General features: G+C 40.2%; 3 protein-coding genes across 7 annotated transcripts in view; 2 read left to right on the forward strand and 1 right to left on the reverse strand.

Moving 5' to 3' along the window:
* Nucleotides 1-4628, forward strand: part of TIAM2 (TIAM Rac1 associated GEF 2) — a 217984-nt gene extending 213356 nt beyond the window's left edge. The window contains exon 26 of the mRNA XM_084623938.1: nt 3546-4628. Within this exon, the coding sequence (XP_084480064.1) occupies nt 3546-4186 (641 nt within the window). The 3' untranslated portion in view covers nt 4187-4628. The remainder of the gene's footprint in view (nt 1-3545) is intronic.
* Nucleotides 4629-4716: 88 nt separating this feature from the next.
* Nucleotides 4717-25558, reverse strand: part of TFB1M (transcription factor B1, mitochondrial) — a 49467-nt gene continuing 28625 nt past the window's right edge. For all 5 annotated transcript variants that reach the window (XM_084623942.1, XM_084623939.1, XM_084623941.1 and 2 more), the window contains 2 exons: nt 7467-7594; nt 4717-5600 (listed from right to left, as the gene is read on the reverse strand). In XM_084623942.1, the coding sequence (XP_084480068.1) occupies nt 5351-5600; nt 7467-7594 (378 nt within the window). In that variant the 3' untranslated portion in view covers nt 4717-5350. The remainder of the gene's footprint in view (nt 5601-7466; nt 7595-25558) is intronic.
* CLDN20 (claudin 20) lies at nt 16887-22841 on the forward strand. Its single transcript, XM_084625033.1, has 3 exons — nt 16887-17282; nt 17667-17861; nt 22082-22841. The coding sequence occupies exon 3, from the start codon at nt 22176-22178 to the stop codon at nt 22833-22835; it is 660 nt and encodes a 219-aa protein (XP_084481159.1). The 5' UTR covers nt 16887-17282; nt 17667-17861; nt 22082-22175; the 3' UTR covers nt 22836-22841.

The raw sequence follows: 25558 nt of genomic DNA on the forward strand, positions 1-25558 counted from the left end.
TTTGTCGTGATTAATCGCACAGTTAGTCACACTGTTAAACAATAATAGAATCCCATTTATTTAAATATTTGTGGATGTTTTCTACATTTTCAAATATATTGATTTCAGTTACAACACAGAATACAAAGTGTACAGTGCTTGCTTTATATTTTTGATTACAAATATTTGCACTGTAAAAAATAAAAATAGTATTTCTCAATTCACCTAATAAAAGTAGTCATGCAATCTCTTTATCCTGAAAGTTGAACTTACAAATGTCGAATTACGTACAAAAAAACCCCTGCATTCAAAAATAAAACAATGTAAAACTTTAGAGCCACTAAGTCCTACTTTTTGTTCAGCCAATCGCTCAGACAAACAAGTTTGTTTACATTTGCAGGAGATAATGCTGCCTCATTCTTATTTACAATGTCACCTGATAGTGAGAACAGGCGTTCTTGTAGCCAGCGTCACAAGATATTTATGTGCCAAATGCGCTAAATATTCATATGTCCCTTCAAGCTTCAACCACCATTGCAGGGGACATGCGTCCATGCTGATGACGAGTTCTGCTCGATAACCATCTAAAGCAATGCAGACCGACTCATGTTCATTTTCATCATCTGAGTCAGATCCCACTAGCAGCTGGTTGATCTTTTTTGGTGGTTCGGGTTCTGTAGTTTCCGCATCAAAGTGTTGCTCTTTTAAAACTTCTGAAAGCATGCTCCACACCTCATCCCTCTCAGATTTTGGATGGTACTTCACATTCTTAAACCTTGGGTCGAGTGCCGTAGCTGTCTTTAGAAACTTACATTGGTACCTTCTTTGCGTTTTGTCAAATCTGCTGTGAAAGCGTTCTTAAAATGAACACCACGCGCTGGGTCATCATCCGAGACTGCTATAACATGAAATATATGTCAGAATGCAGGTAAAACAGAGGAGGAGACATGCAGTTCTCCCCCAAGGAGTTCAGTCACAAATTTAATTAATGTATTATTTTTTAACTAGCATCATCAGCATGGAAGCATGTCCTCTGGAATGGTGTCCGAAGCATGAAGGGGTATACGAATGTTTAGCATATCTGGCACATAAATACCTTGCAATGCCGGCTACAAAAGTGCCATGCAAATACCTGTTCTCACTTTCTGGTGACACTGTAAATAAGAAGAGGGCAACGTTATCGCCTATAAATGTGAACAAACTTGTTTCTCTTAGCAATTGGCTGAACAGGAAGGAGGACTGAGTGGACTTGTAGGTTCTGAAGTTTTACTCTGTTTTGTTTTTGAGTGAAGTTATGTAACCAAAAAAAAAAAAAATCTACATTTGTAAGTTGCATTTTCATGATAGAGATTGCACAACAGTGCTAGTTATGAGGTGAATTGAAAAATACTATTTTTACAGTGCAAATATTTGTAATACAAAATAATACACTTTGATTTCAATTACTACACAGAATACAATATATATGAAAATGTAGAAAACATCCAAAATATTTAATACATTTCAATTGGTATTCTATTGTTTAACAGGTGATTAAAACTGCAATTAATCATGAGAGTTAACTGCAATTGACAGCCCTAGTTATTATCCCTCATCCCCCCCGTGGGGAAAAAAAGCCCAGAGGTGTAGACCCTCAAATACAATTCTGCCAGTGGAGCAGTCTGGAGTTTGCCCAACTCTGGGCAGAACAGAGAGGGGCCTTGGCTTGTGGAACCTGCCACTGGCCTGAGATCTTCTGGAAAATCCCATGGCTCTCCAACTGTTTTCACTAATCCTAGGGCATCCCTTCTCTGAGGGGTGGGGCTAACAGCTGCCATACTTTCCTCACTCAGGGGGGTATCACAGTGGGAGGAGCAACATAAGATGCTAACAGTTAGCATTAATTTTTGTCGTCATATCCCCAGGCAGGGACACTGCCACAGAGAAAATCTACCTCCCTAGAACCCTTCTTGTGATGTACTTGGGGTTAAGGGAGCAGCAGAAGTATGCCACAGAACTGCTGCCGCTTACCCCCTTTGTGTCCCCCACCCTAAATCTACCCCATTTAGCTTCCTTCCACCAACAGACCTAGTGTAGGTCAAATTAATTACTTTGGGTGGAAAGGGATTTGCCCTTCCATCCACTACGAGGCGTTCCCTAAATGATGTTTGGCTTTCTTTACTGGTTTAGCCCTACCATTATCCAAAGCTCACGCAACAGAGCAGGAAGTGAAGTGAAAAGAGGGAAGTGAGGCAAGGTAGAGAAGGCTTGTTCCCTCACAGCATCTATGCACTCCAAGGTGGAGTGGATAGATGCTGTGAGGGAACAAGCCCTCTCTACCTTGCCTCATCAGTGCATTTTTTGGTGAAATACAGGACTTCTTTGGAGCACTGCTTTCTAGTGCTGGATATGGCTAAAAGTACATGTATACATTTATGACCAAAGAAAGTAGGCTGTACTTATACAATTGGGGACTTGCTCCTGGGAAGCAGCGATGTGCAAAAGGATTTGGGGGTCCTGCTGGATAATCCGCTGAACATTAGCTCCCAGTGTGATGCTGTGGTCAAATGTGATCCTTGGGTGCATAAACGGGGACTCTCGAGTAGCAGAGGTTATTTTAAGTGTTTTTGGCACTGGTGTGAGTGCTGCTGGAATACTTTGTCGAATTCTGGCATCCACAATTCAGAAGGATGTGGATAAACTGGAGAAGGTTCAGAGAAGAGCCGTAAGAATGATTGAAGGCTTATAAAACATACCTTATGATAGCTAAATAGATTGATCTCCTTAAGTCTAACAAGGAGAAAGTTAAGGGGTAATTTACAGTCTAAGTACCTACACAGGGAACACGCATTTAATAATGAGGCTTTCAGTCTAGCAGAGAAAGGTGTAACACAATTCAGTGGCTAGAAGTTGAAGCTAGATAAATTCAGACTGGAAATAAAGTATCAATTTTTAACAATGAGAATAATTAACCATTGGAACGTGGATTCTTCATCACGGACCATTTAAAAATCAAGATTGGATGTTCTTCTAAAAGATATGCTCTAGGCATTATTTGGGGGAAGTTCTGTGGCCCGGTTATACAGAGGGTCAGACTAGACGATAGCCTTCTGGCCTAGAAATCTATAAATTGGCCACTCGTGTTGCCAATACTGCAAGTCCTCTACCTGGAGTTGAAACAATTATGACTGAAACATTCCTCTTGCATCATGGGAAGCAACTGACAGAAAAATGAATTTGGACTCAGATGGTGCTTGGCCATACAATACACTGGGTAACTGACCCAGCCTCACAAGTGTTTAGATTTGTTGCTTTGCAAACCATATCTGTGGCTTTATGAAGGATTTTGCATATACTAAATACGCAGTAACTTTACAACTACTAGAGCAATATAAAATCAAATATTGTCAATACCAGCAGTCTGATCTCAGAGGATACAATACATTTTAGTCAAAATGGGACTAATTACATTATAAATCAGAAAGCCATAAGATTTTATACAGTATCCCTCAGCAGCATAATCATAACTCCCTTGTTTTGTGAAAGCTGTTTTAATGCAAAAATAAGACTGCCTTTTATACTTGCAGCTTCCACAAGATCCTTAAAGGTATTGAAGAATTCCTCCAGTAATGAGTGGAACAATGATACACTGAAAGGAAACTTACTGGATTCTGATGAATGCAGCCTGAGTAGCAGTACTCAGAGTAGCAGCTGCCATACCACAGAAAGCATACAGGAATCAAAAACTTCATCTCCTCTGAAACACTTTCCAAGCTGCACATCAGATTTTTCCAACAACCTTGTCAAGGAATCGGATATTCTCAGTGATGATGAGGATGACTATCAGCAAAGCCTAAAGAAGGGCAGCCCTACAAGGGACATTGAAATACAGTTCCAGCGGCTGAAGATTTCAGAGGAGCCCAGTGCTGACATAGAGCACAAGCTACTCCCTGAAAAAGAGGCTGGGGATGGTTATAAGGCAGGAGAACATTCAAAGCTGGTGCGTGGGCATTTCTGTCCAATTAAACGAAAAGCAAACACCACAAAGCATAACATGGGAACATTACTGGCAATGCAGGAACATCACCATTCTCTTGACGGTCACTCTGACAGTGCAAACTTGGATCTGAATTCTATTTTAGAGAGGGAATTTAGTGTCCAGAGTTTAGCTTCTGTAGTTAATGAGGACTGCTTTTATGAAACAGTGGAGAGGCATGGAAAATCCTAGCTGTGAGTGCTATGATTTAACAGGTTATTTAAAAATTTTAATATCCACATAAAATTTGACTTACTTGATTTGCTTTAAAACTAGTGATTATGTGGAAATTGCTGAAAAACTACTGTTGGTTTTGTGCACTAATACATTTTTCCACAAAAATATAGTTGTAAAGGATTCTTAAGTTATTTTAATTTATTGTGGATCAAGAAAAATAGATTAAGCTGGCCCGAGTCTGTAAATTAGTTTATCCTTTTTAAGCAGCTAGCCAGATGATGTTGTGTCCTTTAAAAAGGTACATTCTAATTATTTTAAGTTATGTGGAGAAGGTGCTGGGGGAATTGTGATCTTTATTAAAAAAAAAAAGTCAAAATAACTTTTCCTTTGGGCATTTTTTTCAGCAGTTTTAATTTTTGCTTTATTTAAAGCAGAATTAAGTTATTTTAAGGTGTTTTAGTCCACAAGAGTGCATGAGTCATTTTTGTAAGTTGCAAGATGCTGTCAACTTTATATATATGTAAATATAAAAACAAAGCGTGTACTGTAATCTTTTGATTGTATTTTTATTTTCTCTACCAACTTGTACAGTAAAAGAAAAATGAGCATTCTGTCTAGTTTCTTGCTTTATTGGCAGCTTTCTCCTACTGGAGCTTTCAAGACAGAGTGCTTTTGTTTGGGATTAAAAAAAGTGCATGGAAGGCCTGCTAATACTCTTAATCATTCTTGAAGCTATTTGCTTGAGTGCATTAATACAAGATTTCTGCCCAGTAGAGTGTTCCAGGATAAGGAGAAAAACACTATCACATAATATTTGTTATGCCGGAATAGTCAGTAAAATTTTACTTTAAGGACTCACTCATACAAAAAACTCCCATTAATTTCAGAGAGGCCTGCATTCAGCAAGGTTCTGAAGCATGTGTCTACCCAAACTTTTAGATCCTGATTCAGCAAGGTAAAGTTAGAGACCAGAGTGGAGGATACACCAAACATGGGCTCCTTAACCTGCTGAGCAGAATGAAATAAATAGGAATGGCCCCTCCCCCAGTATTTCAACAAAAATAAAGGTGTGTGTGTATATATAAATATGTTTTCAAGATTACACACACATATATAATGTCTCCTTTTACTAAAACAATGAGGCACACAACTTTATTTTTAGATGCACAGTCTGACACATTAGAGCTGGTCTTCCCTTGCAGACTGCTCCAAGTGTCCTTTTTTTCTAGTTCTCTTCTTCTGCTTCAGTTCTTCTCTGTAGTTGTAACTGAAAAGGCTTGTGTCTTCATCACACATTTTCCTGTATGCATTGCACAGGTTTTTAAAATGTAAAATGGAGAGCTGAGCTGGACGCAGAGTTGGATCCACATCTGCCAGCATCAGCATCTGTTCACTTTTTTCCAAGCGTTCAGCTTCTGGAAACAGGATTCTAAAAGGGAACAAGAAGGAAGACATTCAAATACATTTTTTTCTTTTAAAAAAAGCACACAGACATGGGGATATGCTTATGTTGAACTAAATCTTTTCCTTCACCCCTAACTCGAACACTTAGTTTCCTGAGAAGAAATAGATCTCCTTAAATTTTCAGTTAATTTTCCAACTCAGGTTTAGATGTTAAGAAAATATAGTGGGAGACTGCCAGTTTAATATTCTGGTGTAAATGTGACATATGCATTTTAAATTATCTGTAATATTTAGGAAGGAGAGGACAAGAATTGCTTATTTGGATCAGATCAAAATTTTGTGATAGGACTTACCATCTTGATGACTTTTGGTAATCTTAGTAAAAAGAATCACATCTCTCATGGAAAGAGATCCACGTTACAATTGTCACCATTACTGCCTAGCAAGCTCAGTAGAGAAGCCAAGGATGGATAGGCCATGGAGATGGAATTTGAGATTTGAAATGTTCAAAGGGGAGAATGCACCTGTCATAGAAAATATTGCAGCTTGGGGTGGTCACATTAGATAGTCTGAACATCTATACAGGTCTGTGTCTCATTTAGAGTAACTCAAACTGTACTTCGTTAGCAACTTTATATAACATATGGCATGTAAAGGAATTGATACATTTACAGTTTAAGTAGACACTAACCCTTCAGCCTACCTCCTTGCTTTCATATAACTATCTAAAACTTATAAGCACTCCTGAGTTGGCATCTAGAATTTGCTAATTTCCTTTCACCAGCTGAACAATAAAAGGATTGTGATCCTTAATTACATGCTAGGCACAGTACTAAGGCACGTTAAGCTGCTAGTGGATACAAGACATGCAAAAAAAAAAAATGCAGATTTTTTTCCCCCTTTACAAAGAACTTAGAATAGTATCCGAAATGTGAGATTAAACAATAACGGATTTTTTTAAATCTTCTGAAAATACATTCTTCATAAAATAGAAAGCCAGCAATGTTTGTATTTTCTGCTCCTCAGCAGTTCTTTCCCAACTAAGCGGGTGCCACCCACACCAGCTCGTCCTGTGCCTGGCCTCCTGTTCACTTACCACCTCCCAGAGCTACGGCCTCAGCCACTGGCATTGTGGGTTTAAATCAACTGCCTGCACCGCAGAGAATAAATGGAACGCCCCTGCTATGGTGAGATACTGTGCTGCAGCACAGAGCTGGCCACCCAGAGTCAGATGCAATTCTAGGCTGATCCTCTGCATAATTAGACGACCCAACAGGGCTGGCTAAAGGTACAGAAGCCCAGCCCCAGCTTCTTGTGAGCAATGCTCCCTCCAGAGCCTCTGCAGCATCGCATTCTGTGACCGTGACGTGGGCATGCCCCCAATACTAGTGTCTGAACAAGTACTCAGACAATAGCAGACAGCTGTCTTCCTCAGTTTCTGCACTGGACAATTCTCCCCGAGCTTTATACAATAGGGCTTTTAGAATGTCTTTATACAGCTGCAGCCTTTTTACCCTGTGTGAAGGGCCCAGAGTGAAGGTGGTGATCTCACTTTTTGCCCATTACCTCCCTGTGAGTAAATAATGTTTTACTAGCCAGGAACAGGGGAAGAATTATTAATCAATTTACCTTCAGTTCAGAATTTTAGACCTTTTCTTTTGGACACAACCCACACAGGCTCTTATCCAGAACCTATTTTGTCATTATCTGAGTCAGTTACTTACTTACAGAGCTAGACGTGATGAACCGAGATGCCTTGTAAGCAGTATAAATTTACATAAAGTGAACAAACCCAGAATATGTAATGAAGGCTCCATTATTCTTGATGGATTTAGTAGGCATCAACAAGAAGATTGTTCTAAAGAGAATTCTGGTTAAAGAATTTACTTACTCCACTCCCCGCCAGCAGTATTTTCTTCTGAACTGAAAAACGCTTTTAACGACCTTTTCCACCAGCTTAAAGGGTTGCTGTATCTTTGGTTGCACCAAAGGGGTGAAGTGCACTACTGACACATCCACCTATAACAAAAGAAATATTAGATACAGATAGTGAACACAGGTTTGCATTTTCTAATTCCTTCCCCTCCAGTGTACATTCTTACCATTCCTAAATTAGCAGCGTGGGTGTCAGGAATCAGCATTTGGCATAACATAAAAAGATACATTAATGGCTTGAAAATAACTAGCAGATACAGAGCTGTGAAATAATATTACAATTATTCATGTTCAAGGGTGAAATGTCAACCCTAGGGCCTTGTCTTTTATCTTCAAGGCCCTTCACAAATCTGCCCTTTCCTACTTATCCACTTGCCTCTTATTGCATCACATCTACGTGCCCCTGCTGCTCTGCCAATGATACCAGCTTCAATCATCTGCTTGTCTGCTCCTCTCTCAAACATCTTTGTACTTTTTTCCATGCTGCTTCTTATGTTGGAACACACACTCAGAATTAATCCATGAAGCTAATAACCTCTCTTCCACACCCGCCTGAAGAGACACAATTCTGTCATAATATATAGAAGAAATTAGCCAACATTTAACAGCTAGGCTGAGGGAATATTTGAATGGATTAGCCAAAATGTTTTAAAACTCTAGTATAGCCAAAGGCAAGTTGCATTTTAACAAGTCTGAGCTGGTTGAGGTGAACTCTGAGGGAGCAAGTTTGGGGGTAAGTTCAAATGATGAATAAGTAGCATAGTTACTGCCAGTGCACTACAGTTCTTGCAACAGTTCATCTGTCATCCTTGTGTCACATGTTTCCTATTTTAGTCTGTTATTTTTATAGTATAAAAAGTAAGCTCTTTGGAGCAAGGACTGTTCTGGGTTTGCATACAGCACCTGAAATAACGTAGCCTCGATCCTCATACATAAGCAACAAAAAAAAGTACTGAAAGTAAAATGAAAGTGACTTCCTACTGTACATAAGAATCATCCTAGACAAATTAATCTGATTAAATAACTTACCCAGGAGTACTGACTAGGCTAAAAATTTTCATTCTGAACAATACGGAATACTGGATTGTAGGGGGTAAAATTTCAAAATAAGGGATCAAATTCTACTCCGTTATACTCTGTTTCTTGAAACAGTTAGTTCTAAAGCACACAAGGGTCTATTTTTGATTTAATCCTGAGTAACTGGAATTTGTTCAAAAAATAATTGTAGTTGAGTATCTAATGTCGAAAGTAATACAGCGAAGTAAAAACATCTTTAGAAGAGGGATCAGACTGAAAATTAGTATTACACGAGTACTAAAGTATACTCAACTTTAAGGATGAAGTGGCCAAGCAATAAAAATATGTAAAATCTCATTAAAATCAGTTAATGCATTAGAGAACAGATCAGCCAATGCTGTTCTTCTCTTTAAAAAAAAAAAAAAAAAAAAAAAAAAAAAAAAAAGCACAAGAATTGATCCTGGGAATTACAAAACAGCGAGCCTCTCTGCAAAACTAGGCAAACTGTATTTAATACAGAGTTATAAAACAACTGGGTGAGGAATATAGGATAAGAAACTAGTATGGTTTCTCTAAACAGCATCTCCTCAACCTGTCTGAACCCACATTTTGTTTGAAGTCTCACAAGAGATTATTAAAAGAAGCTTAGGACTGCTCTACACAAAGCTTTGGTACTGATTTAACAATTTTGGGGTTTTTTACTTGTACAGCTCCTGAAGTAGATGCAGATATACCGATATAAAGGTGCTTACACTCCTTCGCCTATGCAAATAACTATACTGGTAGAAGCACCTTTATACCAGTATAACGGTGTCCACACTAGGGGGGCTGTGGTATAGGTAAAACTGTACAAGTTTTGTGGGTAGACCAGGCCTCCTAGGGTGACCAGACAGTAAATGTGAAAAATCCGGATGGGGTGGAGGGGAGAGGTAACGGGCCTATATAAGTCAAAGCCCCAAATATCGGGACTGTCCCTATAAAATCAGGACATCTGGTCACCCTACGGACTTCGTAGTCAAGGGATGAAAGGTAAAGTACTATCATGAATCAGAAACTGATAAAAAACAGAGAGATTAAATGGCATATTTTTAACATGGAAAGAGGTTATAATGGGGTGGGGGCTGGGATTTCTATAATTATCTGGATGTGAGGGTAAACACTGAACTGGAAAAATTCTTTAGGTGAGTCAAGAGTACAATGGATTACGAGGAACTTCAGAAGGACTTTGAAAACCTAGGTGATCGAGCAAAAAAGTTGCACATGAAATTTAATGGCAACAAATGCAAGGGAATCCACACTGAAGAAATATCTTAATTACTCAAAACATTGATGGGCTCTACATTAACAGTCCCACAGAGGAAAAATATCTGGGCCTCACTTTGGACAGTTCAATGAAGACTTGTGTTCAAAGTACAGGGTCCGTGGGAAAAAAAAAACAGCAAGATTTTAGGCTGATAAACACTAAGGAATAAAACTTAAAACATAATTCCATAATACAAACAATGTTATGCCCACACCTTGAAAACTGCATTCACAGTTTTCTGTAAACCCTGCTTCCAAAAGAATATAGCAGAAAGAGAAGGGCCACCCAGAGAATTACAGGCTTGAAGAGAGAGAGGAGGACAGGGTGATCCTAGGGATAAAGCAGTGGATGGGACTCTAAGAGACTTGGATTCTGTCCTGGCTCTCCTACTGACCTGCTATTTGACCGTGGCAGGTCACAGCAGCTCTCCATGTCCACTTAGACCTTTTGTACATCTTCTCTATTTAGATTAAGAACTTTAAAGAAGGGCCAGTCTCTTACTACGTGTATGTATATAGCACAATGGGACCCTGATCATGGTTGGGGCTTCTAGGCACAAAAGTAATATAGATAATAGGAACAATAATAAAATGCAGTAAATAAATTACATAAGTTCCAAATAAGGTGATACTGAAAAGGAGTAGAAAGGAGAGGAATTAGGGGACATTACAGAGATACATAAATAAGAATGAAAGGCAGAGAGAAGGTCAACAGAGTTTTCTTATTTATCTTTTCACACAATACAGGAACAAGGTGATATCCAATAACATTGAAAAGCAACAAACTAAAAGAGATAAGTATATATACTATATTTTTTAACCACAATGCATAGAGTTAGTGTGGCTATGAAGTTAGCATCACTGAAAAGGAATTTTAAATATTCAAATGAATAAGAATATTATTTGCAGTTATACTAGATGGGATAAAAAGTATAAAGGATATCAACTCTCATGTTATAAGATGTAAACCAACTATTAACTGCCTGGGATTAGAAGGAAATTTCCTTCACAGGCATGTTAATGCGTATTTGTCTACTATGGAAGTTTTACACCTCCCTCTGAAGCATCTGGTATTGGGCTATGTCAGACTAGATGGAGCACTGGTCTGGACTGGAATGACAATCTGGTTACTACACTCAAGTAAATCCAGAAAAATTCCACCCATCAATTAAAAAGATTCACATCGGTGTAACTGAAACCAGAACTTGGCCCCAGGAGTATATGCTGTAGCCAAAAAAAAAAAAAAAAAAAATCATCATTCATGAAAAGACAAATGCACATCCAAATTAATCTGCAGATGCAAAATCCTGCAGATCCAGGTACTTAGCTGGAAAAATTTAGCAGTTGAACATGGAAGTGCTGGTTTGCATATGCAAAACCATATTTTACATTCACAATCAGAGTGACTACTCAGTTTAGGTGACTGTTTAAAATTTAACCTAAGACATAAAACACACAATTTTCATAATATAATAGGTAACAGGGCCAAAAAAACCCACTTGGGTCATCCACTCTGCCCCCCTTGCATTTTGTAGAGTGACTGCAAAGTGAGATATGAATCCTTGGTTTTGGAAGTAGGAGTTACCTTTGTAAAGAAAATTTCAGGAAAAAATTAAATGCAATTTACAATTTAGGAGGACACTAGCTTTCCTTTGGAAGAAAATTTGCAATCTCATAGCTGACCAGCAATATTTTCAGCTTCTAGGGAAAACACACAAACACACCCCACTCCTCAGCATTCACTCAATTACAGGAACTGTTTTCCTTAGAAACCTAGAAAACTGCCTGGTTACTACGGCAACAGCTAAAGGAAAATGCTTTTTACTTGTAATTGGACACGTCCTTTGAATTACATACATTATTATCCTGTTCTTTCTATGTTATGCGTATTAAAAGGGCTAGAATAACATAAGCCAGCATAGTGTACACAAATGCATTTAAAATATACAGATTCATTTGTTTATCTTATTATCAGCTCCTTTTACTTATTTTCCAAATATTTTTAATAGGCAAGATATAATTACAAATAAAAAATAAAGTAATAATAAAAGCTAAAAATGTTTAAAGTTGAAATAAACTGATCTGCCAACAGTGTAACAACACTCATTACCACCTGTCGTTCCCGTAGGGTATCCTACTATGATGGAGATTCCTGCCACATGATTCAACAACCCCGACACAAACATATAATTTAGCTTAGGTCTGCCCGTTCCCTGGACAAGGAAAACAAATGAACTAAAGAAAAATAAGTTTATGCACCAGTCTGTTATCACTGTTCAGGTAAAGTAACTCTACCGCTTACCCAGCGGTAGCAACAAAGTTCAGATTATGGAAAATACACGTCTGCAGCAGAGCAGTGCTAACTGCAAACCTAGATACTCCTTTCTTGAGATTCAGTTTGCTCACCCAACAAGAAGAACATTTTAAAACTTCACCAAAATGAGAGGCATCAATTGCCTTCACTCTAAATAAGATGGGCACAAGCCAGCAATCTGAGAAGACAAGAGTTTTCAGAACTGGGGTTTTAGCTGTCCACCGTAGAGACAAGGGACAGCTGTATATTTTGAAAACAGAACTAATTTCCTCAAAATTTGTCTCATTCACATCTGGGGTTTTCATTCAGGTCTAACCCTAGTGAAAAATGATATTCAGGAAAATATTCTTTCCTCATTTGCAGTTGTGCCAACTCACTAACACCAATGGACCTGATTCTGATATCACACCAGCTTGAGGCCCAACATTTGAAAAATTTCCCTGGAATTTCTTTGCTTTTGTGCAGTAAGTTAGAACTTCAACATTGATGGGGGGGTTTTGGAGAGTGGGGGTATCTTTAATTTCCTCTTATTCCCCTCACCTCTCTCAAACAGCAGAACTAAAGATACATCGTCTCTTTGAAAATTTTTAGTTTTACAGGCTGTATTCATTCAAAAGATTAAAAAAAGTATCTGGTGCACTATAGGATTTCACTGAACTAAACTAAGAAGACTACAGGTAGGCAACAAAAAGCCCTCAAATTGATTAAATCTAAGCCCTGGTCTACATTAGGACTTTAGGTCGAATTTAGCAGCGTTAAATCAATGTAAACCCGCACCCGTCCACACGATGAAGCCCTTTATTTCGACTTAAAGGGCTCTTAAAATCGATTTCCTTACTCCACCCGACAAGTGGATTAGCGCTTAAATCGGCCTTGCCGGCTCGAGTTTGGGGTACTGTGGACACAATTCGACAGTATTGGCCTCCAGGAGCTATCCCAGAGTGCTCCATTGTGACCGCTCTGGACAGCACTCTCAACTCAGATGCACTGGCCAGGTAGATGGGAAAAGAACTGCAAACTTTTGAATCTCATTTCCTGTTTGGCCAGCGTGGCAAGCTGCAGGTGACCATGCAGCGCTCATCAGCAGAGATGACCATGATGGAGTCCCAGAATCGCAAAAGAGCCCCAGCATGGACCGAACGGGAGGTACGGGATCTGATCGCTGTATGGGAAGAGGAATCCGTGCTATCAGAACTCCGTTCCAGTTTTCGAAATGCCAAAACCTTTGTCAAAATCTCCCAGGGCATGAAGGACAGAACCCATAACAGGGACCCGAAGCAGTGCTGCGTGAAACTTAAGGAGCTGAGGCAAGCCTACCAGAAAACCAGAGGGGCGAAAGGCCGCTCCGGGTCAGAGCCCCAAACATGCCGCTTCTATGATGAGCTGCATGCCATTTTAGGGGGTTCAACCACCACTACCCCAGCCATGTTGTTTGACTCCTTCAATGGAGATGGAGGCAACACGGAAGCAGGTTTTGGGGACGAAGAAGAAGAAGATGATGATGAGGAGGAGGTTGTAGATAGCTCACAGCAAGCAAGCGGAGAAACTGGTTTTCCCAACAGCCAGGAACTGTTTCTCACCCTGGACCTGGAGCCAGTACCCCCTGAACCCACCCAAGGCTGCCTCCTGGACCCGGCAGGCGGAGAAGGGACCTCTGGTGAGCGTACCTTTTAAAATACTATACATGGTTTAAAAGCAAGCATGTGAAAGGATTAATTTGCCCTGGCATTCGCGGCTCTCCTGGATGTACTCCCAAAGCCTTTGCAAAAGGTTTCTGGGGAGGGCAGCCTTATTGCATCCTCCATGGTAGGACACTTTACCACTCCAGGCCAGTAACACGTACTCGGGAATCATTGTACAACAAAGCATTGCAGTGTATGTTTGCTGGCGTTCAAACACCCGTTCTTTATTCCTCTGTGTTATCCTCAGGAGAGTGAGATATCATTCATGGTCACCTGGATGAAATAGGGTGCTTTTCTTCAGGGGACACTCAGAGGAGCCGGTTCCTGCTGGGCTGTTTGCCTGTGGCTGAACAGAAATGTTCCCCGCTGTTAGCCACGGGGAGGGAGGAGGGTTGAGGGGGTAGCCACGCGGTGGGGGGAGGCAAAATGCGACCTTGTAACAAAAGCACATGTGCTATGTATGTAATGTTAACAGCAAGATTTATCCTGAAAGAGTGTAGCCACTGTTTTATAAAATGTGTCTTTTTAAATACCGCTGTCCCTTTTTTTTCCTCCACCAGCTGCATGTGTTTCAATGATCACAGGATCTTCTCCTTCCCAGAGACTAGTGAAGATTAGAAAGAAAAAAAAAACGCACTCGTGATGAAATGTTCTCTGAGTTCATGCTGTCCTCCCACACTAACAGAGCACAGACAAATGCTTGGAGGCAAATAATGTCAGAGTGCAGGAAAGCACAAAATGACCGGGAGGAGAGGTGGCGGGCCGAAGAGAGTAAGTGGCGGGCTGAAAACAGGTCTGAAGCTCAAATGTGGCGGCAGCGTGATGAGAGGAGGCAGGATTCAATGCTGAGGCTGCTGGAGGATCAAACCAGTATGCTCCAGTGTATGGTTGAGCTGCAGCAAAGGCAGCTGGAGCACAGACTGCCACTACAGCCCCTGTGTAACCAACCACCCTCCTCCCCAAGTTCCATAGCCTCCACACCTAGACGCCCAAGAACGCGGTGGGGGGGCTACCGGCCAACCAGCCACTCTGCCACAGAGGATTGCCCCCCAAAAAAGAAGGCTGGCATTCAATAAATTTTAAAGTTGTAAACTTTCAAAGTGCTGTGTGGCATTTTCCTTCCCTCCTCCACCACCCCTCCTGGGCTACCTTGGTAGTCATCCCCCTGTTTGTGTGATGAATGAATAAAGAATGTATGAATGTGAAGCAACAATGACTTTATTGCCTCTGCAAGCGGTGATCGAAGGGAGGAGGGGAGGGTGGTTAGCTTACAGGGAAGTAGAGTGAACCAAGGTGTGTGTGGGGGGTTTTCATCAAGGAGAAACAAAGAGAACTTTCACACCGTAGCCTCGCCAGTCATGAAACTGGTTTTCAAAGCTTCTCTGATGCGTACCGCGCCCTCCTGTGCTCTTCTAACCGCCCTGGTGTCTGGCTGCACGTAACCAGCAGCCAGGCGATTTGCCTCAACCTCCCACCCCGCCATAAACGTCTCCCCCTTACTCTCACAGATATTGTGGATGACACAGCAAGCAGTAATAACAGTGGGAATATTGGTTTTGCTGAGGTCTAAGCGAGTCAGTAAACTGCGCCAGCGCGCCTTTAAACGTTCAAATGCACATTCTACCACCATTCTGCACTTGCTCAGCCTGTAGTTGAAGAGCTCCTGACTACTGTCCAGGCTGCCTGCGTACGGCTTCATGAGCCATGGCACTAGGTCACCAAGGATAACTATAGGCATTTCAACATCCCCAACAGTTATTTTCTGGTCTGGGAATAAAGTCCCTTCCTGCAGCTTTTGAAACAGACCAGAGTTCCTGAAGATGCGAGCGTCATGTACCTTTCCCGGCCATCCCACGTTGATGTTGGTGAAACGTCCCTTGTAATCCACCAGAGCTTGCAGCACTATTGATAAGTACCCCTTGCGGTTTACGTACTCGCCGGCTTGGTGCTCCAGTGCCAAGATTGGGATATGGGTTCCGTATATGGCCCCACCACAGTTAGGGAATCCCGTTGCAGCAAAGCCATCCACTATGACCTGCACATTTCCCAGAGTCACTACCCTTGATATGAGCAGATCTTTGATTGCGTGGGCTACTTGCATCACAGCAGCCCCAACAGTAGATTTGCCCACTCCAAATTGATTCCCAACTGACCGGTAGCTGTCTGGCGTTGCAAGCTTCCACAGGGCTATCGCCACTCGCTTCTCAACTGTGAGGGCTGCTCTCATCTTGGTATTCATGCGCCTCAGGGCAGGGGAAAGCAAGTCACAAAGTTCCATGAAAGTGCCCTTACGCATGCGAAAGTTTCGCAGCCACTGGGAATCGTCCCAGACCCGCAACACTATGTGGTCCCACCAGTCTGTGCTTGTTTCCCGAGCCCAGAATCAGCGTTCCACAGCATGAACCTGCCTCATTAGCATCATGATGTGCTTTCAGAGAAATCTGTGTCCATGTCCTGATCACTCACGTGACCGCGCTGACATCGCCTACTCGCCCGGTATCGCTCTGCCAGGTTCTGGTGCCGCATATACTGCTGGATAATGCGTGTGGTGTTTAATGTGCATGTTTAATGTGCTCCTAATTGCCAAAGTGAGCCGAGCGGCCTCCATGCTTGCCTTGGTATGGTGTCCGCTCAGAAAAAAGGCACGGAACGATTGTCTGCCGTTGCTCTGACGGAGGCAGGGGCGACTGACGACACGGCTTACAGGGTTGGCTTCAGGGAGCTAAAATCAACAAAGGGGGTGGCTTTACATCAAGGAGTATTTCAGGCAGGACTTCACGGAGGGTTCCAATAAGAAATGGTGCACCTAAGTTATTGTTCTTATTGGAACAAGGAGGTTAGTCTGGCCTCTGATTGATACATGGCTAGATTTACCTAGCTGCACCTTCGCTGTGAGTGACTGCAGTGTGACCTAGAGGAATGAGTCCCCTAGACGGGGGGGGAGGGGCAGCAAATGAGTACAAAACAAATCTGGTCTATTTCTTGTTTTGATACACTCCATCTATCTTTTACATCCTTTGGCTGGCAGCAGACGGTGCAGAAGGACTGCATGCCATCCACATCTCAGGGCTGCTCGGCAGAAGATGGTACAATATGACTGCTAGCCATCCTCATCTCTTGCCTGCCTGACAGAAGATCGTACAGTACGACTGCTAGCAATCCATATCGCCTGCCTGCTCACCATAAGATGGTTCAATAGGACTGACTGCAGGACTAAAGAGAATGACTTGATCAAGTCACTCCAAATTTAGTCCCTGCGCCATGTCTGCACAGGTGCTCCTGGCCGACGCATGATTTAACATGTTTCTTCACATTGACTTGTTGGGGCCACTTTGCCAGTGCTGTGTTTACCATATAAGCCTCCATGAGCATTACTACTTTATTCATTCATCCAAGTTCATGGAAAGACAATCAACTACTGGAAGATCCACAGAAGACTAAAGACTGTTAATGAAAGGTATGTAAAATATGAAAATCATATGGAATTGTATGCAACATTTCTAATCATGAATTAAGCTTACTGTATAAATCTTACTAGGAACTGTAAACTCATATATACAGTTATCTTTGATATAAAACTCCTTTATTCTGACTCTCAATTCCATTGAAATCCATTCTAAAAATCTCTTCTTTAAAACATACATCTGTAAATTTTCTAGATTCTCAAGATTTTCCTATATTTGCCAAATGTTTATAGTGTTCATCATGGGATCTGGATATCATTATGTATTTAGGACAAAGGGTTTACATGTGTTTTTCTCATAATCTCTTCGTTTTTGCTCACTAACAGTGTTTCTCTAACACAACTAATTGAACAAAGTGGTCCTTTATTCTCTGGTAGATGGAACGAAGAGAGAGAATGGGCAACAGGGCTACCCTTGTGGCAGAAGAGAGAAAAAGAACACACAAAGCAATTTTTTGCTTAATAAAACACCAATGCTATTTTATATGAAGAACAGATCTTTGCATTCCAGAGAAACTGTATTTCTACAGGGCACTGACAGTGAAGAAAACGTCTCAGACCTCACATTCAGTGGTAAGTGCTACGCAAACAGAAATTTAAGATAGTATTTTTATTATGGTTCACAGTGTTTATACTAGGTTTTATAGTGCTTGGAATTTACCATATACCTATTAATTACAATATACAACTACTGCTAGCAATGTTTGCAGGTTTGAATATGTTGAAATTTACAAACGAAGTAGTGAGAGAGGCTGATAACTCAAAACCCAAATGTGCTGATCAAGCCACACTTTTAAAATGAAAGTTTTGAGCTGATCTAGCCATGCAAATTAGCCCTGTAAATGGAAGCAACACCATGCCTTTGCAGGGTCCTGTTACAGCTAGTGCGAGATGCTTTTGCTGAAGAAATTCTTGGTAGTTTGAGCAAACTGACAGGATTCTGAAAAAGGGGAGGTCTTCTGACTGGGTGGCCTAAGTTACTGATGTTAAAGCTGGAATCACTTTTTCTAAAATGTGTACCTTAACTGTTACAATTTGGCTAATGTATCAACTATATGTCTGGAAAGATGTAGAACAGCCGTTTAAATGACTAAACTATGCTAACTACACACAGAAATTCTAATTTCATTCATTAACCCCACACACTACGTTAATCGTTATTTAGTAATCAAGTAATTATCCAAAGTCTATAATGGGTAGTGCTTCCACATAAACACTGATTTAAACTAATGTCACTTTGTAGTACATAATAAATTAATAGCAAACTATTTCAGAAAAGCGTGTGTTTCACTGACTTCAACTTTCCCCACATACTATTTCTTGTGACTTTTCCTTAAACCTCAGACATTAGAAATTCTATTTGTTTTCATTTATACAAGTGAAAAAAAACCCAACATTTTTAAAAGTGTTCAAACAACACTGATCTTAGCAACCACATTGCAGGAGTCCAAACTGATGCCTCTCCCCTCCTTGTGGCTCTGCTAAAAGCCCCAGCCAGCCAACAACAGATGTAATTTCATAAAGCAAGCTTTGCCTAATCCTGGCCTTCCTCACGGGCTCCAGCGACTCCAAGTTGCCTTACTTGGGATGACAAACAGAAGTGGCCTCATTTCTATTCAACCTGACACCCAGAAGATTCAATCATTTTAAAGGGAACTGTGTCCACTCTCATAGCTATATATCCTTGGTATTACATTACTGCAAAGATTCTGGCTTTTGTTAAGGTAGCCTGACCCTCCAGCTGTAACATGAGTGAAAAAATACCTCTTCCATACAATGAGTTTTTAAAAAGGGTCAGCCTAAGCAGCAAAGCGGGGGTGTTTTTATGATCAGAAAAGTGAAGATGGAAAAATGGCACTTTCTTACACGGCACCTCTGTTCCCCGAGTATTCAAAATTATACAGTCTGATTTCAGTAACAAATTTATTACCTTTAATTCTTGTTAGTTTTGCAGAACTGTCATAGTTATGGAAAAGTGACTAGATTCTATTCTGGTTTGTCCATCAACAGAACTTTTCACTAAGGTCGCAGTTCAGGAAAGCATCCCTGTTAGGGCAGCATGTGCTTGAATTTCTGCTAATGGAATTTAAACAAGTGTGTAAGTGCTGTCCTGAACAGGGATAGAGTTAAGCATAGGCTTAAGTGCTTTCTTGGGGCCTAACATCCAACTACAGATCCTTTATTATTGTGGATGCTGAGCAGCCCAGAGTGCAGAGGTTTGATTTTCAGATCTTTAGCTGAACTGGTAGGGTTGGTGAGTTAGGAAAATCGTAATTTTACTTGTGACATTAGCAAGTTTGATGTGAAAGTTAGCAGACACATAAATGTGAAACCCCACAATCAATCATTTCATACATCAACTGCACTTCAATAATATTTTTAAAAGGTTTGTATTTAACGAACCTCATTATGATATTTTATAAAAGGGTATAAAATACTCAGTATCAACTCCAGCTACAGAGTGCCTCCAAAATTGTTTCACTCTTTTGGGTACAAATGCCCTCTTCCCTCCCCTCAACCTCCCTTCCCTGTAAAAGTAAGTATTTAATCAGTTAAATACATAATTGGCTTTCACAACAGATACACTTTGGTACACAACAGGCTCCCATGTGTAAATATATACTTTTAGTTCATGATGCATTCATGTAATAGTACAAATGAGACTTTTTAAAAAACAAACACTCTCTCATCCCAAGAAGTGCCCAACTTATCAAGACAAGAAATAAGGCTGTCCCACCAGACATTTTCTATGCTTTTTTTTTTTTTTTTTTAAATGCGGACAGCACATATTGGCTTCTCCTATCTCTCTGGAGCACACTATGCATTTGAAAAAAAATGAGAAACAAGCTTTCATTTAAGAAGAATCTATTACTCACTGAATGGGCTATACTGTATTTAGAATTGTTTGGTTTTTAATTGTAGGCTTTTGTCCACAGATGTAGCAGCTAATCTGTCAATCAGGCTAATGTACATTAACTCCACCTGTAATAATAATTAATTTTTTGTTGAATCAGCTCTCTCCAGATGAATGTGCATAATTGTAATCCCATCTCCACCTCAGTAAACTAGATTTCCCCCCAAAAAATACCTAAGGCAGTCAGTCTTCTGGACCTCTTACTCACATTGGGACTGATCCTGTACTACTGAAGTCACTATGAGCCTTGCCACAGACCTCCGTAAACACAGGATCAAGCCATATTCATCTAGATGGGATAAACCCCAGATTAAGCTACAGTTGGTATAAAGGTAGCAGAATCTAGCCTAAAGGTTGTATCAGAGAAATAAGGTGGATGAGGTAATATCTTTTATTGGACCAACTTCTGCTGGTGAGAGAGACAAGCTTTTGATCTTACAGAGAGCTCTTTTTCAGGCCCGGGAAAAGTTTGGAGTATGTCGCACTGACACTCTTAGTACCTTTCCTAGGTCTGAAGAAGAGCTCGAAAGTTTGTTTCTCTTACCAACAGAAGTTGGTCCAATAAAAGATGTTACCTCACCCACCTTGTCGAATATCCTGAGACCAACACTGCCACAACACTGCACACAATAAAGGGTATACTGTAAATTAACCCCAGGTTTTTTCTCCTAGTCTTAGCAATCTAGGGTTGCCAGATTTGGTTGGACATATTCCTGGAGGTCTCATCACATGACATAATCTTTAATTAAATATTAATCTTTCATTCCTGGAGCCTCCAGGCTAATTCTGGAGGGTTCGTAACCCTATAATGATCAGAGATGAATAAATTCAAAAGTCACTGTGAACTGCTCTTCTTTTTTCTTATTATGATAAAAACAAGTATACACAATAATATTAAAATGACTGGGGGAAAATGTTTGTTTTCGTGCCAAACACTTTATTTGGACATCAAGCTTCAATTTTAGGGAAAGATTTTTAAGGCAGAGACTTAGGGCATGATCTTGCAAGGTGCTCACCAGCCTCAGCTACCAAAGGCCCCCGGCCTTGATGGCACTCAGCACCTAAAACTAGATTTAACAAGGAGTTACTGACTGGAATCCCTTAATGTCACAGAAATACCACAGATCCAACATTATATAGAAACATAAGACTGAGGGATCAGTTGAATCATTATTTTTGTTTGTGCTGACAATCATAACACTGCTGCTAAAATTTTTCATGTGATCGAAGGACCATGTTTCTGGAACTAAAGAGAAAATTCAGAAAAGGGTTACACAAATGATAGCCTAATTGTAAATATATTTTAAATGAAACTGACCCATCTCTTCACTCCTCCCAAAAATCTGTAATTCGGTCACCGTATTATTTAGACACAAGAGTGGTTGCTATTTTTAAACAAGGACATTTTAGAACAAATAGAAAATGTTATCAATATTTTTATTTTAAAAAAATCAATAAACATCTATAGGCCAATTCCTATTACACAATTAAGGTCAAGTACTTGAAAAGTAAAATAAACTGTTCCCCAGATGTCTACTAAATTCTATAATTTTATGTACAGCATTCACGTTGCCTAATAAGCCAAAAACCTGGATGCTACCATTAAACATGACTTTGGTGGAGCAAGTTTTAGCTCATGGCTTAGTCACATATGAAAGGGCAGCTCTTTCTTGTGATCACTCTCTAAAACACTGTCCATTTGTAAACATTTACGTTCAAGTGCCTTGGGTACAGCTGCTCAGCAGGCTTCTCATCTGCTGCAGGGTCATGCTCAGATACTCGTTCAGATAGCTCTAATTTTAAATGCAAGCTTTTTTGTTTCCTGATTTCTCCTTTCTTTCCCCCTGCCCTTCTCCTCCCCTTTTTCTGTCACACACAGACAGCTACAGCCTTGGCTGGGAAGCTATCAGCCAGTTACATACGTTTACAACAGAAGAGGAACGGGCAGACAAAGGTGACAGAAGATAATCATCATGGCATCAGCAGGTCTACAGTTCTTTGCTTTTATTCTAGCTTTGTTGGGTGTTTTCGGCGCCATCACAGCCACCTTACTGCCCAACTGGAAAGTAAATGCAGACGTGGGTTCAAATATCATAACAGCTATAACACAGATGCAAGGGCTCTGGATGGACTGCACATGGTACAGCACCGGGATGTTTAGCTGCACTCTGAAATATTCAGTCCTATCCCTCCCTGTCTATATCCAGGCTGCACGGACAACCATGGTCCTGTCTTGCATCCTATCAGCTTTTGGGATCTGCATCTCCACAGTAGGAATGAAGTGCACAAAGTTGGGAGGGGACAGGGACACCAAAAGCTACACTTCTTTTGCTGGAGGGGTCTGCTTCATCCTTGCAGGAATCTTTGAGTTGATACCAACATCCTGGTACACGAGAGAGATAATTTCAAATTTTCTGGACCCAACAGTCCCAGAGAGCAGTAAAAATGAACCAGGAGGAGCTGTTTATATTGGATTCATTTCAGCAGGATTTCTGTTCATTGCAGGTGTGATCTTCTGCACTTCCTGTTTTAAAAAGCAGCAGGGAGCATGGATTTACCCTACGAAGCAACAACAGTTCCCAGCCACACAGCAAGAGAACAATGCAGGCTACAACCTGAAGGACTATGTGTAAATATAGTAATGTCTATCAGCTGGGGCTTTTTTGTTTACTTTAGATTTTTTTAAAAAAAAAAAAAAACACTTACTGTTCTTAATGTCAGGGCTGCAATTACATTTTAACAAGGTATTTTTATTTTTAATTAAAATCAGGAAAAAAGATGGCAGGAAATAAAGCATAAATATCTGCTGCAAGCACTATTTTGTGCTGATTTTTCAAACCAAGTTCTTTGGCTTTCCAGCTGAAATTTACTGAAGAGAAAGGAACCAATTTAAACAGTACAATTAAACTAATGGTTAGCTACAGCAGAGACAGTTAATCACAAAAAGAAATCTATTCAGCAAATACAGGTACCAGTAATGTACCAAAATTTGTGATTTATTTTTTAGAATTTCATTTTAATTATGATAAAACAAAACAAAACCAACTCTCCATCTTTGTGAAGCCCCATGCATTGCTTTTAAATCACAGCCATATCTGCCTTTCATTTCCAGCTCCCAACTGCCATGGTAACTAGATTTCTTTTTAAAAAACACAGCCACATTGTATATTGGCATATCAGGAGCTGAAGAGCGAACGCTGCCATTGAGATATTGCCAAAAATGGCCCAAAAAATCCCCACCTGCTGTGGGTTCCATTTTTTATTTTAAAAGAAATGTCTACTAGGCAGTCTCCAACTGCTGGCAACCCAACACCGAACAACAAATGTTTGGTTTAAGGAGGAACATGGCAAAAGAAGTGTCATCATGACTAAGGAAATACTTGGAAGCTTTAACCCACTGGTTACAAGCTACATATTTAGGCACAAGAAAAATCTGCACCCTCCCTGACTTCTATCTTCCTTACTCTACAAAGCAAACCACTAGCCTTTAACTAATGGAGTATTTCACCTACTGTTATTTATTCATTATTTATTGAACCCTGTATATTTTTGGCCCTTTTAAAATTTAAATTTCATAGAGCCTGATCCAAGACCCGTTGAAGTCAATGGATCAAACCCATTGCAATATGCCATACACAGCACTGGTCAATGACAGCATCTTAGTTTACAAGTACTTTGTCAGTTTAATTAACTTGGTGAATGTTTCTAAAGCCTCAGAACCTTCTTTCCAGCATGCATAACTTATTGGACATTGCAGAAGATGTCTCATGTCAAATATTGTCCTAGGTGTTAAAAAAAAAAATGATGTGAATTTGCTGATGTAAGCAAGAGGATAAAAGAGGACTGGCTGAATGTTTGGGGATACGACTCTGGACAAGTTCCTCACAATTCAGTCAGGTACTATAATATGTCTTGTTTATTCTTATACAGTTTTTTAGTGCTCAGATTATTAGCTCATGATTCATTAAAATACTATGGTAGAACTGTAGTATAAAATAGATTAATATAGTAAGCATCAAATAAAGACGAATCTGAATAGTGTGGAAGGAGTGAAGCTTAATCTTTAGTTATGGGCTTTTATAGAGAGAGAAATACTTTTGTACACACAATGACAGTGTCTATCATATATCCATTAGCTCTGAGTTATGGGTACAGAACTTGCCTTATATTATACATTAACAGTGAGCATTTGAATTTTCTACCTATTTTATGAAGCAGTTTGTTTTGTACCATCACTGGCAACTGTGCCAGATCAGCAGTAATTCAGTGGTGCAGACTTAGCCAGAACCAGAACTGAAAAAGCCAAAGTTATTTAGGGACAGTGGCCTAGTGCATCGCAACACTCCAAGGCAGTTGTACTGAGTTTGTTGTAAAAATGTATACATTTAGGGGTGTACGGTTTTCTTTAAACACCTATATTTTTCTGGAGAACTGATTTGAGGTATTGTTTCAAAAATATTTGGATGTCAAATTTAGTGGCATGTCCTGTACTTAATCAGGAGCATCTGTAGCCTGGAAATTTAAATCAGTATTTTTTTAAAAAAATTACAAGAAAACAAGAACCAAAAGAGAAATTTTGGGAAAGACCCCAAAAAATATTTATTTGCATGTTGTAAGCAAAACTGAAGACTATACTAGTTACATAAGCAGCTAAGAAAGACTCCTTTGCCAAGACTACTTATATAGAAGACTCAGAAGTTCCTTATTTACCAACACAAAATCTAAGCAAGAGCTTTTTGTTTAACTCACAACAAGCGCCTCAACGACTTTCCAAGAGAAAAAAAAGCAACTCCACATATAGTATTGGTATCTAATTAAGGTTGTATGGTAGTCAAACTCTCAAGGATCACGGCAAAAAAGTTAGAGGATAAATCTACAGGACAGCAGGAGTCAAAGCAAAATGTGGCAAAAGGAGTGTGAAAAATATCTGCAATGTTTTTGTCTGCTGATTTCTATGTTTCTTTTCCTCTTGCAATTGTCACTATTTGCTTTAGTTTAAAGAGAAATATTCAATAAATAAAAGCTTAACTTTAAGCATGTTGTCTTTTTTGAAGGGTGCTAATCAGAGAAAGACAGGGGATCACAGGACTTCATTCTGATCAACCCATTGCCAGCTAACTGCCTATCAGCAGTCTAAGAGCCAGATTCTCATGTGGTGGAGCTCTATTTAACATAGGAGAGTGGGAGACAACAGGGAGCCAATTACAGCTACCTGAGTCAGGAGGCTGGTTTACAGTAGCCCCAGTTTTGACTACACCAATGCCGCCATGCCCCCAACTAGCCTCCTTTGCCAGAGAGGAAGGGATGACCAGCACGAAGTTGAGATTTGGGCCCCAGCTCTAGGTTTTCCTCATTC

This window comes from Lepidochelys olivacea (genome assembly GCF_965140295.1).
Source record: "Lepidochelys olivacea isolate rLepOli2 genome assembly, chromosome: 3".
Lineage (NCBI taxonomy): Eukaryota > Metazoa > Chordata > Testudines > Cheloniidae > Lepidochelys > Lepidochelys olivacea.

Coding starts and splice junctions, on each gene's coding strand:
- CLDN20 (XM_084625033.1), top strand. CDS start 22,176: ATGGCATCAGCAGGTCTACAGTTCTTTGCTTTTATTCTAGCTTTGTTG.